Source organism: Bradysia coprophila, unplaced genomic scaffold (assembly GCF_014529535.1).
Source record: "Bradysia coprophila strain Holo2 unplaced genomic scaffold, BU_Bcop_v1 contig_151, whole genome shotgun sequence".
Taxonomy (NCBI): domain Eukaryota; kingdom Metazoa; phylum Arthropoda; class Insecta; order Diptera; family Sciaridae; genus Bradysia; species Bradysia coprophila.
In genome coordinates this window covers 4,227,365-4,240,655 of record NW_023503423.1, presented here as the reverse complement: position 1 = coordinate 4,240,655, position 13,291 = coordinate 4,227,365, and the positions used below count along the sequence as shown (strand labels likewise).

Here is a 13,291-nt window from a genome sequence, read left to right as displayed (position 1 = left end):
AGAGCAATATCTCGACTAAAACATTAAATTTAAACTGATATCCTATCACCTATCTAAATCGTTAGATAAGGTCAGACAGAGAGGCCGACAGAGAATATAGCGAAAAAGTTGGTGAAGATTTTCGGAAAACTTCCGAGACCAAAAGGAAAATCCGTTCTGAACGGTACTGAATTTGCCAGACAAGTGAATGGAGTGGCGGTCAATAGAAACGAAGAAATGGGTTCGCTAGACGTGTCATCGATGTACCCAAGCATACCAATGGATTTCACTTTGAAGATACTGTTTGCATGGTTAATCGAAAATGGTGTTAGCACACCGTTAGCAGTAGCGTACACAGATTTAGCAGCCGTATGTATGAAACACAACTGTTTCCGTTTCCGAGGCATCGTGTACACGAAAGACGACGGGGCTGGAATAGGAAATTCACTGTCAGGTTTCATGGCCGAATTGTTTATGTGTTTCTTCGAGACAAAGCTTGAAAGACATCCGCTGTTTCCACGTTTCTACACGAGATATATGGACGACACCTTTGCAATACAGAATAGGAGAAAATTCGATGCTCTAAAGAAGCTGTTTGAAGATGAAATGGATAAGGTCAAGAAAGGAGCTATTCGTTTCACAATTGAAAGGCAAACAGAAGACGGTAGACTTCCTTTCCTGAATGTAATGTGTGAAGTGGTGGACGGTAAGGTGAGAGTGGATGTCTATAGAAAGCCGACCAAAACGATGAGAATGATCACCAGTGATTCTTTCCATGATATGAAGCATAAAATGGCAGCATACCACTCGATGGCTGATTTTATGGTTAACCTCCCCCTGAACGAAGAACAAATCGATAGAGAAACAGAGAAGATTTTGGAAATCGGATGGGTAAATGGTTTCAAGAAATCTGCGATATTGGAAATCATCAATAAGCACAAGAAAAAGAAGTTGCTAAGCGAGATGACTAGTTTCTATGATGAGCCTAAAGAACCAGAGACAAGAGTCAGTTTCAGATATTACCCGAAGTTTACAAAACAGCTTAGGCCAATATACAAGAAATTTGGCGTCGATTTGGTCCACAGAAACGAAGGGTCACTGAGAGACTTGCTTGGACCTTTAAAAGATACACCACTGGATCTCCACAAGTCCGGAATCTACAGGATAAACTGCGGATGTTGTGGGCGAGCTTATTTTGGAATGACAATTAGGAAGCTTTTCGTACGTTTCAATGAGCACGTAAATTCAGCAAGGTGGAAACAAAAAACCGCAGTGGGACGGCACATTTTCATTACAAAACACATGATCAACATAAGTGACCTAAGACTTATACAGCCGGTCAAGCAAAATTGGAAGGTAGAATACTATGAGGCTATACACATTCACAAACATAAACACGAAAACCTTCTGAACGTAGATGATGGAAATATAAAATCTCCGCTGCTCAATCTGTTTGTGTTAAATAGAAAAGTGGACGAGAGAATCATTGACCTAACAGATGATTCGCCGGACTCGAGTACGAGCGAAATTTACTATGACTGTGATGCGGAGGAATGAATCAGCGTTTTTTGAGTCAATGAGAGAGTAACTGGGCAGTAGATTTGTTCTTATTGCATTCAATATGAGAGTAATTAGTCATTTGATATATTTGCATTCACATTTGATGTGTAGTTGTAACATGAGAGGATACGAATGTTTTTGTTTTTGTTTTTATTCTGAGGAAAGGTTTTTATGTTATTTATGCACCTAGTAAGACGACCTTATCTAACGATTTAGATAGGTGATAGGATATCAGTTTAAATTTAATGTTTTAGTCGAGATATTGCTCTGATGATGTTAGCTTAGCTGACGAAACCGGTCGGTAATAAATGTTTAAATGGTACAATTTAAAATAAATAAAGTGTTTTATTTTCGGCTCGCCCCTGTTTAAATTGAGGCAATTGTACCGTGTTCTGCGCCATACGTTTTGATAAGGATTAGTTATTTTCCTTTTTGAAAAATCATGCGTAATTTTTGTAAGCCTATTTAATGATTTACAAACAAAGTACCAGCCAGCTCTACGCAGATCGGTAATATAAGTTCACTGTACATCTGTCCATCAGTGCGGCTTACAAATTACATTAAGCAACATGATGCTCAAATTATTGTCGATTGTTGTTGTGTTCATACAATTGGTCGAATCGAATCCACAAGTGTTTGGAAAAATATTACAAAATTTGGAATCAGCAAAACCTGAAAACGTGGTGAGTCCCTCCGTTTTGTAACGAAAAACGTCTTCACCTGAGTTCTAGTGACTTTCTCAACTTTACTCTAACTAATGTGAATGATCGCCAGTCATTTCTCGTAATCGCTTATGGTACGCCCTTAATTGCTCATGACATCGATATTTAATCAAAAGTGTCGTTATACGCTGTTCACATCTTGCATATCAAAACGAAATTTTGATTTTGAAGGTACCACTGACTTAGTGTCTTGGATCGGGGTATATAAATTACCCCTAGGGAATTCGATCTGATTTCATTGAGGCACAACATTGTAAAGTACAGACATAAACGGTTAATTTTTCTAATGCCAAATTAAGGCCAGGTTAAGATTCCTTACATTTGTTGTAAACATTAGCGGTGGCGTTGTAGCCTTAACCTGGCCTTAAGGATTTAGATATAGAAGCAGTTAACTTTATAGAATGAATAAAATGAAATTCAAATTAAAGCCAACCTGTTTAAAATCAAACTTAGTGTTTGCCGATCTGATCGATTTGAAAACACTCCTGCCTTTATCTTTACTATGTCATGGTTGAGGTCGCCTTTAAAAGAATCCTTAAATATCCCGTTAAATATTTTTAAAGTTCGGTTTTGGAGGAAATCCTGCCGTAGCTGCCGCTAGATTACTTAATATTGCTCCACGTATTAGTCCACCGAGTGGATTACCGTCGAGAGCGGCAAATGCCGCTACGCATATTCGGGGACGTTTAGCAGAATCTTTGAAAGGACTCATCGAAAGTAAGTCTCTCACAAATGAATCAGACGGTCGAATTATATGCATTTTTCGCACAGATTTCGGTGACTTTAAAACCATTTTCAAAAAGAATTACATCAGTGAGGCCGAAGAGAGACTACGTGGTGAAATATTCAAGGCAAATCTTGCCTTTATTGGCGCTCAGAATGAACTGTTCAAGCAAGGTAAACAACCATTCTCGTTGGCAGTTAACTTTTTCGGCGATTGGACTCACGACGAATATCTTGAAATTTTGGGAGTCGATCTATCACAAGCGCCAGACAACAGTGTTGATACTTCATCGAAGCGTAAAAGTCGTGCAGCCAATTGTGATTCACCCGACGAATTAGATTGGAGGAAAAAGGGAGCCGTTACTCCGGTGAAGAATCAAATGAAATGTGCCTCATGCTGGGCATTCGCTGGTAAGTTCCTGCATTCAGATTCTTGTTACGATGTGTTTGCGTTGACACAACGCCATTGTTACAGCTGCTGGAGCTCTGGAGTCTCATTTCTTTATTAAAAATCACAAACTTGCCAATTTCTCGGAACAACAGTTTGTCGATTGTTCGATTAGCGAAGGAAAGGGTTGCAAGAAGGGTTTCATGAACACGACCTTCGAATACAGCACAAAGAATGGTCTCCTCACAGACGACAAATATCCATACAAAGGCGCCGAAAACGGAAAGTCCAACAGCTGCAACAAATTCCCCAGTAAGTTGAAGATCCAACGATACGAAACGATTCCAAAGGGTAACGAGGAGGAGCTCAGAGATGCTGTATGTCGTTTTGGACCAGTATCGGTTGCTCTGGACGCATCATCCGAAAAGTTTATGCATTACAACAGTGGAATCTATCGGAATTCGGAGTGCAGCACCACTAAGACTACGCATGGCGCTTTAGTGGTTGGCTACGGTTTCGACGAAAACACCGAGGAGGCCTATTGGATTCTGAAAAACTCGTACAGTGATTCATGGGGCGAAAACGGATATGTTCGCATTCCACGAGACTTCAACAACCATTGCGGCATCGCTAACTTGGCTTCTTATCCGATTGTTTAGGATTTTTTTGTACTTTTGCTGTCAGAATGAAAATTCTAGTTGTTAATAAAGGCACCATGCAGACATCCTTGAATCACAGGCAAAAAGACGTTCAAATTTTCTTTCAAATTTATTTTCACGAAAGAAAATAGAAAAATGGAAAGCTTATCCCACCAACGAATTAAGAACCTTGAAATCTGCACCAACTCCCTCTCCATCATCTTTTTCGGATTTACGGCTGTCCCAATACGTAAGACCATCAGGACCTGTAAAGCCGATCTGAGCAAATTCTATTCGGATTTTGGATATTCTAAACTCTACTTACGAATCGTTGTGTAGATAAAAGTAGGCTCCTCCACCACACACTTCTCCTTCACTCTCTCCTGAACAGCATTCAACTTCAAACCGGCAGTCTTTCCATCGTCAAAACATTCATTGCCAGAGAAATCGGCTTCACGCAACTTTGGTATGTAGGAGAAGAAGTTGTCGCCCACAAACTTGATTTTATTGTCCTTGAAGACAACCAGCTCAACGTTCGGATTGAATTCGAATAACTTACCTTCCAAATAGTTTAGATCGTTCGCTTCCAACCAAATTTCCCTTAAATTGCTGAATTGTTGCAAATCTCTACCGGTGACGAGTTTTAACGAAGCTTTCTTCACCGACAGTGCTTCAATGTTCTGGAATATGGAACCGAATTCACCAGGAATAATTTGGCAAACGCCTCCGACAATTTGAAGAGCCTTAACGTCGCTTATGGAGCGACCCTTGGCATGTGATCCCGTTACGTTGCCAATGAACAATTTCCGATCAAAATTGGATTTCTGCAACGTACAGCCGTAGGGATCTTTTACAGTTTTCCAAACGGATGAAACCTCAAATTTACAGTCAACGGTCACATGTAATGGCTGAGCAGTTTCTTTGACCGCGCATTTTTCTTTGATTGTGTTTTTTATCGCCGCCAATTGAGTTCCATCAACAGCTTCTTCATCCACGCATGGATTATAATGGAAGAAAGCCTTTTGCAATTTTGGCAAATACGAGAAGAAGTTTTCTCCAATAAATTTGATGCTGTTGGCATTGAACGAAATGACTTCGACGTTCGGATTGTACTGGAACAGCTTCGATTCCAAATACTCGAGTTCATTCGTGAATAGCCAAATTTCACGAAGATTAGCAAACTGCTGTAGATCCCTACTCGACACCGTTTTTAAGTTACTTCTCCATACCGTCAAAGCCTCTATGTTACGAAAAACTGAGCCGATACCGGCCGGGATAACTTCACAAACACTCAACACATTGTCACTACTTTCCTTGCCAGTCGATGATATTATTCCACCGCCGATGATTTTCAATGCTTTCACATCATCGTTCTTATTCTTATCGAGATGCTTGCCAGTAACACTTTGCACCAGTAATTTACTTTTAATGTTCAATGTGGAGAGAACACAAGAGTACGGTTCCTTGACCAGTTTATACTTTAATCGACCATTGGTCACAGAGGGTGATTTATTGTAGTCACAGTTAATCGTCAATTGCAATGACTTTGAAATCGATGCGATTATCAAGAACAGTGCAAGAATTTTCGTATTGGACATGGTAATAGAGGTGTACTGACGAAACGCGACGATACGATGAATATTTATACAGTCGGAATACAACGAAGAACTGGTTTATTGTTTGCTAAACATTTTTTCTTCTTCATTATTTAACCTTCTGATGAAAGAGCTTTTAAAGAAAAAGAAAAAAAAAACATTCGGAGCAGATCTGTGTGTCGAATTTTAATTAAATTACCGGTTGTGATGTAACGATGTGGACAAAACGATGAGAAATATTATATCTGTGCGTTGAAGCAGAAAATCACTAACACCAAGAAAGAAAAACTGAGGCAACACCCTGTCAGGTCACCTTTTGAAATGAAATCAATTCCATCGCTTCCGATTATATTGATATCGCCCAACGCATTCCAAAAGAACATAGCTAACGCCGACCCGTACGAAACACCTATTCGTATTAAAAGCCTTTACTGTGAAACTCTTCATTTCTTTTACTTCATTCTCTACTGAAAAGCTATTCGCCCTTTAAAATCACTTACATTATCCACTCTTTGCCTTGCAACAAATCAACAAATAAATTGCCGGAGGCAATATAGACAGCCCCGTACGAAGTCAACTTTCATAAATTCCTATTTAAACAGCTATGTACCGCTATATTTACCTATTCTTCACTGTAAATAAACATTTCACAGAGGAATATACTATTATATAGCTCTATATGCCTGTATATAGCTCAATATAGGTGAATATAGATATATATAGACGTCCATATATGGAATGCCTGATTCAGGCATTGCCTGAAACACCCCACACACATAACAAATTATTTCCATGTTAACAGAAACCATTTTCCCCACGATATATCACTTTTATTAAAATCCAATATGGCCACCGGCAGCCATTTTGTTAGGAGACCGGAAATAGTGCCGACGCTTTACATTCGTTAATACCTTTCAAACAAAAAAAATATTCATGAAATTCGGTCAAAATTTACTCGAGATATTGACAAAATACTCCACATTCACTGTACGGCCGAGTAGCCAGATAAGAGCTCATTCCAAGAGACCTAGCTCACGCTCCGGAGAACATAATTTCAAAAACTTTTTTTCCCTGATTGGTACGGTCAATACCTATCTAATAAAGCTAAAACAGACGAAATATGTTGAAATGTGGCCGACCTACAAGCAAAAACTGCTTGCCGCCCTGTGCCTGTTCCACACCAAGGGGTCTAACTCACGAGTCGGTCATCCGATTTCCATAAACTTTTTTTTTGTCGATCGGTATTGTAAATACCTTTTATTTGACGTATCATTTACGAGTATAGCGTTTAAATGTCCGGAGATATCTTCGAAAAACCGTAAAGCACTTATTGGGCCACAGCTCGGGAAGGGTCGATCCAAAATCACTCATCTTCGAACTTAGCCTGTCTTTTGACATTACCAAACGGGAAAAAAAAAGAATTTTCAAAATCGGATGCGTTTTACTCAAGTTATCGTGCAGACGGACAGACGGACATTTTTTTTTCACTGATTTGGCATCTCTAGGCAACCACAATAGGTTTCCCCTTACTCAGGGAGTCCAATTCGACGTGTTACGGACGTATGCGTAAACGCATAAGACCCCAGTACTTCGTACGGGTCTAAACAGGCACAAGAACAACTGCGTAACGGACGTTCCATACAAAATGACCGTTAAAAAATCGGTTCTTATCTGTTGCTAAAGTACGTTGTATCGACGCACTATTCTGCTGAGATTTAGTCATTCGTTTTATGTGGCGGCGGTGGAAATTATAGGTCTTCTGTTCAGTAAATAAATGAAATAAACCTGAATGCGTCTCAGATGACAAATGTTTTGCTATTAAGACGAGTTGGATCTATATACAGCTTAATATAGATCCATAGTCCAGGATACTTTAATCGGCCCGTGTAAGTTGAAGTTCTAATTGATTGCTATGCATAGCACTGATTCGGAAAATCAGGCTCTTCACAAAATTGCGACTCAGTAACATTATACCAACCTTACAAACTTAGTTTATATGAGAAAGTTTGACAACTGCGTCGAGGAAATTCTTGAAAATTCTGTTCTTGGTTCAGTGCTAGGTTATCCTTTGCACATCGTTCGTCACTAGAAAAAGAATTAGTCAGCTTTTTTTGCCATTATAGATAGTGAATTATTATCGCGTGAGGTTGAGCCTCTCCCAACGCACTTAAAGCAAAAGTGCTTCTAACGGTCTACTTGCCCCTTATTTTGTTTCGAACGTCGGAACGATATTATAGCAATATTAGGAATTGAATTTACATAAGAAATGCTGACCACTGCGATTTGGATACTACAGACAGTACATGTATTCATACAAAGTCAACAAAACTTGCACGTTTTCTTTACTCAAATGTTATATTATGTCACTAGGACCAAAATAGTTATTATGCAACAGTGGAATCTAAAGTTTGCAGTTTTCGAACATTGTGATCTCGAGTTGCATAATAGTTATTTATGACATCGAGTGTATATATATCGTGTTCCTAACAAAGCACTTTGCTCTGAGATTCATACAATGTTTTGTACAACAGTGACAACTAAAGTTCGTAAATTTTGTACATTAAGATGCTGAGTTGCATTAAGGTGTATTTTCAACCCAGGTGGTGAAGTCGTCCGAGGATGACACTACTATTCTGAACAAAACTTGACACAACTAGGGCAAAAAAGTGGGAAAACTGATTTCGTTTTGGTGAGAGATTGTCACGTTTTTGGCCCGCCTCAATGTAAAATTATTTTATGTTCACATTCTCCTCTTTTCATCCTATTTTGATTCTTTCTGTTTTGCTTTCATTTCACTGACAGGCGGTGTATATTATTCATCCTTAAAAATTCTTCTGTTCATTTATAACCCTAATTTTTCCATAGACTTTCCCCAAGTCAAAATTTCTTCAACACATAAAAAAAATCATCTGCACGACTACAATGCCCTGGACTACCTGGAATTTGTTGGAGACATTTCAATTGATTTTAAAGTAGAACCTAACCAAATTTGCATAACAACTTCAATCGTCACTATTTTACTAAACGAAATTGTAGTTGGAAAAATATGGATGAAAATATTGAAATGGATGCAATCTCTTGACAAACAGGTTACAATAATTCGTTGGACTTCTAAAGTTGCAAAAATATTTATTTTGTTTTGCGATGATCATGAGGACGACATGTTTCTGAGAAAAACTTGAATTGCAGGTTTGATGCAGAGAGAGGTTTAACGAAATTAAGAAAAAAACATTACGAATCTGAGACTGAGTATGTTATGTCCTGTTTCTCTCTTTTAGATATTGACATTGACACCGTTGTGCAAAATGAAGCGTATATTAGTCAAAATTTTCGGTTTTTTTTTCACACCACGCAGGGCTTACTTTTGAGAATTTTAATTCTAAAAATTCAGAAAAAAAAAATTATGAAAAATTGATATAAAAGTTACAAAAATAAGCCTTGACACCATCATCAATCATCATACACCAATGTTCCTCCTTCTTATAGGGCTCTCGTATGTACTTTTAAGACGATTATTTTTTGCAAGGTCTGTCTACCGCATTAATGTCCTTGAACGCATAAAAACCTAGTGCAAAAATGATTGAAGCAAGAAAACACGATTTTGTACAGAAAGTAAAGTCCAAGGTTGTGTATGAGGAGGTTACCGCTATTTTTTCACTGGGCCATATCGAAAAAAAAACAGGAGGCAATCGGTAACTCTAACTGCTCCTTAGTATGCAATTTAAACTGAATCGGTGTAACCTCCTCCTATACGAGCTTGTTAAAGACAAAGAACTTTCGGTGTTTTCACTCCATCATAAAACCCAAATATCTTCCTCTGTGCAAGGAATCATCGCAACCAATTTATTAAACGCCCGAATGTAGTCCATCTTTTAACGAAGACTGGTATTGCTCTTCAAGCTTCGTAAAACATTGCCAACATTGCAGCTCGAATCAGAAAAAAATCGAATTGAGAAAAATTTTCGTTTCGTGCCTCAGTATCTAGAAAGCGTCCTTACTGTATTGTCCAGTATTTTATATAAATTCTAAGAATGAATTTCATTACCGTTTGTGTAATCGTGTGCGCAATTGCGCTGAGTTTTTCATTTGATTTTGTGAATCCTCTGGTGCAGCATAAATCTACCGCAACTAATGTTGGTTAAAACCCAGAATTTTCTACGTAATAATCTCGTTAATATTCGACAAACGAACCTTTGCAGGAAAATGAAAATAATGGCACTCGAAGAATTCCAGGCTGCCATTCTGTTTCTGGCAAATGTATGAGATCTCCTCATGTTCCGATTGTGAGCCGATTACAGCCTAAGTTTTCATAATAGTCCCCGATGTTAATCGACGTGCACAAATGTTTTCAGGGTGCTGAACCCATTGATACCGCTCGAGTCGATCCAGCCGTTTCTATGGAGGAATTCGAAAGCGGGCTGAAACGACGATATCTCGAAACGTCGGCAACAATCGTCGATGCATGGCGAAAATGCAACGAGACATACCACGTGCCGTCGAACGAATCATACGACATGTTTATAAATCCTACGTGGGGCGTCGAACGAGCATTGAGCAAAGATGCTAAATGTTTGATTGACTGTACGATGCGCAAAATGGGCGTGGTAAGTGATAGGATGATATGTTTATGACCTCACCTCTCGTACAATCGATTCTCAACAAAAATCATTTTATTGCATCCAGATGACCGATGAGGGTTTTCAATGGTCAGAATATATAGACCAGATTAAGAAGCTTCGGTTCGTGTACACAACATTCAACATAAATGATAAGCCAGATGAGACAAGAATGCAGATGTGGAATGCAGTTTTTCGACAAGCACTCGAATATTCCTATCGAAAGTGTTACATCAATGCGAATTTCGACGAAGGGTCGGATTCCCTTGATCGTCATTATTGCTACGGACTCGCGATGTCCTATTATCAGGCTGTTAAAGTTTGTAAGGACATTAGGCATGCGGAAGGCGATAGGTAAATTGAATATGTTCTCAATATTGGTCTAAGCACGAGGCGTAAATATATATAAACAGGAAGGTGGGGCAAGGACTATTTTTTGGTAATTTGAAGTCTGAAAATTCGGAAAAAAAATTCGGAAATTTGAGAATTTCAATTTTCAAAAATAAGCTTTGAAGACCGTACGAGAAAATGTGGCACCAACATCAGTTTGAATACGATAACATTTCGTACGATTTTGCACCAATACATGTACGTATTGACGCGTTTGATAGTTCAATTTGCCCACAAGAGTTCAAACACTAGCAAACATTTCGTATTTCATGTTGGGACCACATATTTTACGTAATATTGTTCGAAATTTTGTCTATATTAACAAAGGCTCCTTTGAGGTGGAGAGCCTTTGATATTAGGTATAATTACTCTTAAATGTCAATTCAACTCAACAAAAAGTACTCCGTAAGAGAGCCGTGAGAGAGCAAGCTGTCAAATAAACAAAGGAAAAATTGAAAAAAATCAATTTTGTCTCTCACACAGAGTACGTTTTTGGTAAGAGGAAACTAAGCATTAACTGAAGACTCTTTGACGAGGGACCAGTAATTCAAAGTAACTTAAGACTAAACGCAATTCACCGTTTTGATTCTCCGTTTAGATATTGCGCATGCGCACAGAGGGAATTCTCTCTCTGAGCTTGCACATTGTCTATAAACGGAGACCCAAAACGGTGAACTGTGATTCCAGCTTTAAGTGTCCACTCCACACTCCACTTAACAAAAAGTACTCCGTGAGAGAGCGAGCTGTCAAATAAACAAAGGAAAAATTGAAAAAAATCAATTTTGTCTCTCACACGGAGTACTTTTTTGGTAAGAGGAAACTAAGCATTAGGCTCTGATTTTGGGAAGTGATAGCTTAGATGTTTACTATGTCGTAACGATAAATTGCTCAGGAAATGTTTTCTTCTTCATTTTTCAGCTGTGAAACATCTTTGATGATAATGAAATGCATAATCAGTGACAACCGGAGACGATCGTATGATGTACCATTTTATCCGGCTGTTTATACGATTTCAGTTTTTCCACAAGAAACATTGGCTAATGGTACTGAAGCTGCTACAACTCTGAATTGACATTGACCACATTTGACTGACGCTATTGCGTCTGACTTAGAATTAGCGTTAGAAATTTTTGAATTTTTGAATTATTTTATTCTGTTCTGAATAAAAGTTATTTTTTACTGTGTGCTCTAGCAATTCTGCTGTTTCTATTATTGAGTCGGATATCTCATTCTCAGTTGATAGTACAGGGTGACATCACAGAGATATTCCGCCATCGTGATCAACTCAAAGGTGAATGAGAGTGTTCTTTGGAATTTTCAAAGTTTTATTTTTATGTGAATCTCTCACATAGCAATTTCTACACTTCTCATTGCTTCATTTGGCTGTGTATTACAAAAAGCATACCTTTGCTCAGTCCTCAAAGTAGTCTTCATCAATCGATGATAAAATATCCAAATAATCGATGCAATGGAATTTTTTATCGATAATCGATAAATATCGACTGATAATCGAATTATCGGTCGACATATACCGATAATCGATAAGACATTCGATTGATATTGATTTTTTCAAAATATCGATAGGGTAATCGTACCAATCCTCGGACAAGAATGAATCCTCGGACACCTATTGTTCTTTCATTCATAATCTTACGAATGAGAGATCAATATGTGTCCGACGATTCATTCTTGTCCGATCATTGATACACTCACCCTACTCGATTCTAAGTAAATAATCGATATTTCATCATCCGAATTAACATGCCTAGCAATACCATATGATGGCGGACTATGGGGTTCGCAATGACAAGAACGTCACCCAATAGATAGTTTAAGAAATCTCTGCGAGAAACTGATAAAATAGGGCAAACCAACGCACTTCAAGCATGAGTGGTTCATTTAATAGGGCCCGGAAACTTTTGACAGTGTGACATACAACTGTAAAGCTCAGTAGAAAACCATTTCATACAAAATAGTACTCTATGTGGCAGCTGACGACTATAATCACTTTAACTCAGGTCCACATCGGTCCACATACAACAAGCTCAATGACATTTCCTGTCCAACAACGCTCTACAGCACATACCTGAAAAGTTATCGAGGTGGGAGGAACTTTTTCTTAAGAAAGAACCCTGAAATCTCCGAATTTTGCTTACAAACTTTTTCCAGAAAAGTAATTTCTCCACGTTTTTTACATGCATACTATGCATTGCGTGCATTGCATAGTCACTTTTTAGTGAATAGGAACTGAACATTGAAAATCATGAACCGAAGCGATAGCGGAGGTTCGTGACGCTAGTCGACTCCCTAAGAAAAGAAAACAACCAACGGGAGACTAAGGAACCTATATATAGGCGAACATTTTAACTTTTCCATACTGAACCAAATCAAAAAAAAATTATGTTCAAACGAAAGTGCTCGTCAATACGAGTTCAACGAGCTATAGATCATTAAAAACGGTGGTCTACATCCGGAGAAAACACCACTTGAAAACCACTTGAAATGAAGCATCTTCACACATTTTCAGCACATTCTCCATATTCGAGTTAATAGAAATGTTTCATGTGGGTTTGATATACGTATCGAACCACTACATCTGTTTGCGAAAACGAAGTGACTATTTACAGGCGCCTGCGAATAGTCTTTACATTCTAGAAAATGCTATTCGTAGGCGCTGGCG

At 38.4% G+C, this 13,291-nt stretch overlaps 3 protein-coding genes across 5 annotated transcripts; 2 read left to right on the top strand and 1 right to left on the bottom strand.

The window, feature by feature from the left end:
* The first annotated feature begins 2,092 nt into the window (after positions 1-2,092).
* On the top strand, positions 2,093-4,047 carry LOC119074525 (procathepsin L-like). Its single transcript, XM_037180687.1, has 4 exons — positions 2,093-2,222; positions 2,825-2,978; positions 3,033-3,395; positions 3,460-4,047. The coding sequence occupies exons 1-4, from the start codon at positions 2,109-2,111 to the stop codon at positions 4,029-4,031; spliced, it is 1,203 nt and encodes a 400-aa protein (XP_037036582.1). The 5' UTR covers positions 2,093-2,108; the 3' UTR covers positions 4,032-4,047.
* Positions 4,048-4,119: 72 nt separating this feature from the next.
* On the bottom strand, positions 4,120-5,675 carry LOC119074524 (leucine-rich repeat-containing protein egg-6-like). The gene is made up of 2 exons (XM_037180686.1): positions 4,336-5,675; positions 4,120-4,276 (listed from the first exon to the last, which is right to left on the bottom strand). Exons 1-2 carry the CDS (start codon positions 5,606-5,608, stop codon positions 4,176-4,178), a joined length of 1,374 nt encoding a protein of 457 aa, XP_037036581.1. The 5' UTR covers positions 5,609-5,675; the 3' UTR covers positions 4,120-4,175.
* A 3,868-nt stretch (positions 5,676-9,543) lies between these two features.
* Positions 9,544-11,804, top strand: LOC119074528. 3 transcript variants are annotated; one of them, XM_037180690.1, is made up of 5 exons: positions 9,545-9,738; positions 9,805-9,888; positions 9,958-10,209; positions 10,289-10,575; positions 11,530-11,804. In XM_037180690.1, the coding sequence occupies exons 1-5, from the start codon at positions 9,637-9,639 to the stop codon at positions 11,681-11,683; spliced, it is 879 nt and encodes a 292-aa protein (XP_037036585.1). In that variant the 5' UTR covers positions 9,545-9,636; the 3' UTR covers positions 11,684-11,804. The 3 variants fall into 3 exon arrangements, with proteins under 3 accessions (XP_037036587.1, XP_037036585.1, XP_037036586.1); XM_037180691.1 differs by having other exon boundaries at positions 9,548-9,744; positions 9,832-9,888; XM_037180692.1 differs by lacking the exon at positions 9,805-9,888 and having other exon boundaries at positions 9,544-9,738.
* The last annotated feature ends 1,487 nt before the right edge of the window (positions 11,805-13,291 follow it).

Excerpts from the sequence above, each read along its gene's own strand:
- LOC119074525 (XM_037180687.1), top strand. The coding sequence starts at position 2,109 with ATGATGCTCAAATTATTGTCGATTGTTGTTGTGTTCATACAATTGGTC. Across the intron at positions 2,223-2,824 it reads CAGCAAAACCTGAAAACGTG|TTCGGTTTTGGAGGAAATCC; the intron begins GTGAGTCCCTCC and ends ATATTTTTAAAG. Across the intron at positions 2,979-3,032 it reads TTTGAAAGGACTCATCGAAA|ATTTCGGTGACTTTAAAACC; the intron begins GTAAGTCTCTCA and ends TTTTTCGCACAG.
- LOC119074524 (XM_037180686.1), bottom strand. The coding sequence starts at position 5,608 with ATGTCCAATACGAAAATTCTTGCACTGTTCTTGATAATCGCATCGATT. Across the intron at positions 4,277-4,335 it reads TTTTATCTACACAACGATTC|GTCCTGATGGTCTTACGTAT; the intron begins GTAAGTAGAGTT and ends TCGGCTTTACAG.
- LOC119074528 (XM_037180690.1), top strand. The coding sequence starts at position 9,637 with ATGAATTTCATTACCGTTTGTGTAATCGTGTGCGCAATTGCGCTGAGT. Across the intron at positions 9,739-9,804 it reads ATAAATCTACCGCAACTAAT|GAAAATGAAAATAATGGCAC; the intron begins GTTGGTTAAAAC and ends GAACCTTTGCAG. Across the intron at positions 10,576-11,529 it reads AGGCATGCGGAAGGCGATAG|CTGTGAAACATCTTTGATGA; the intron begins GTAAATTGAATA and ends TTCATTTTTCAG.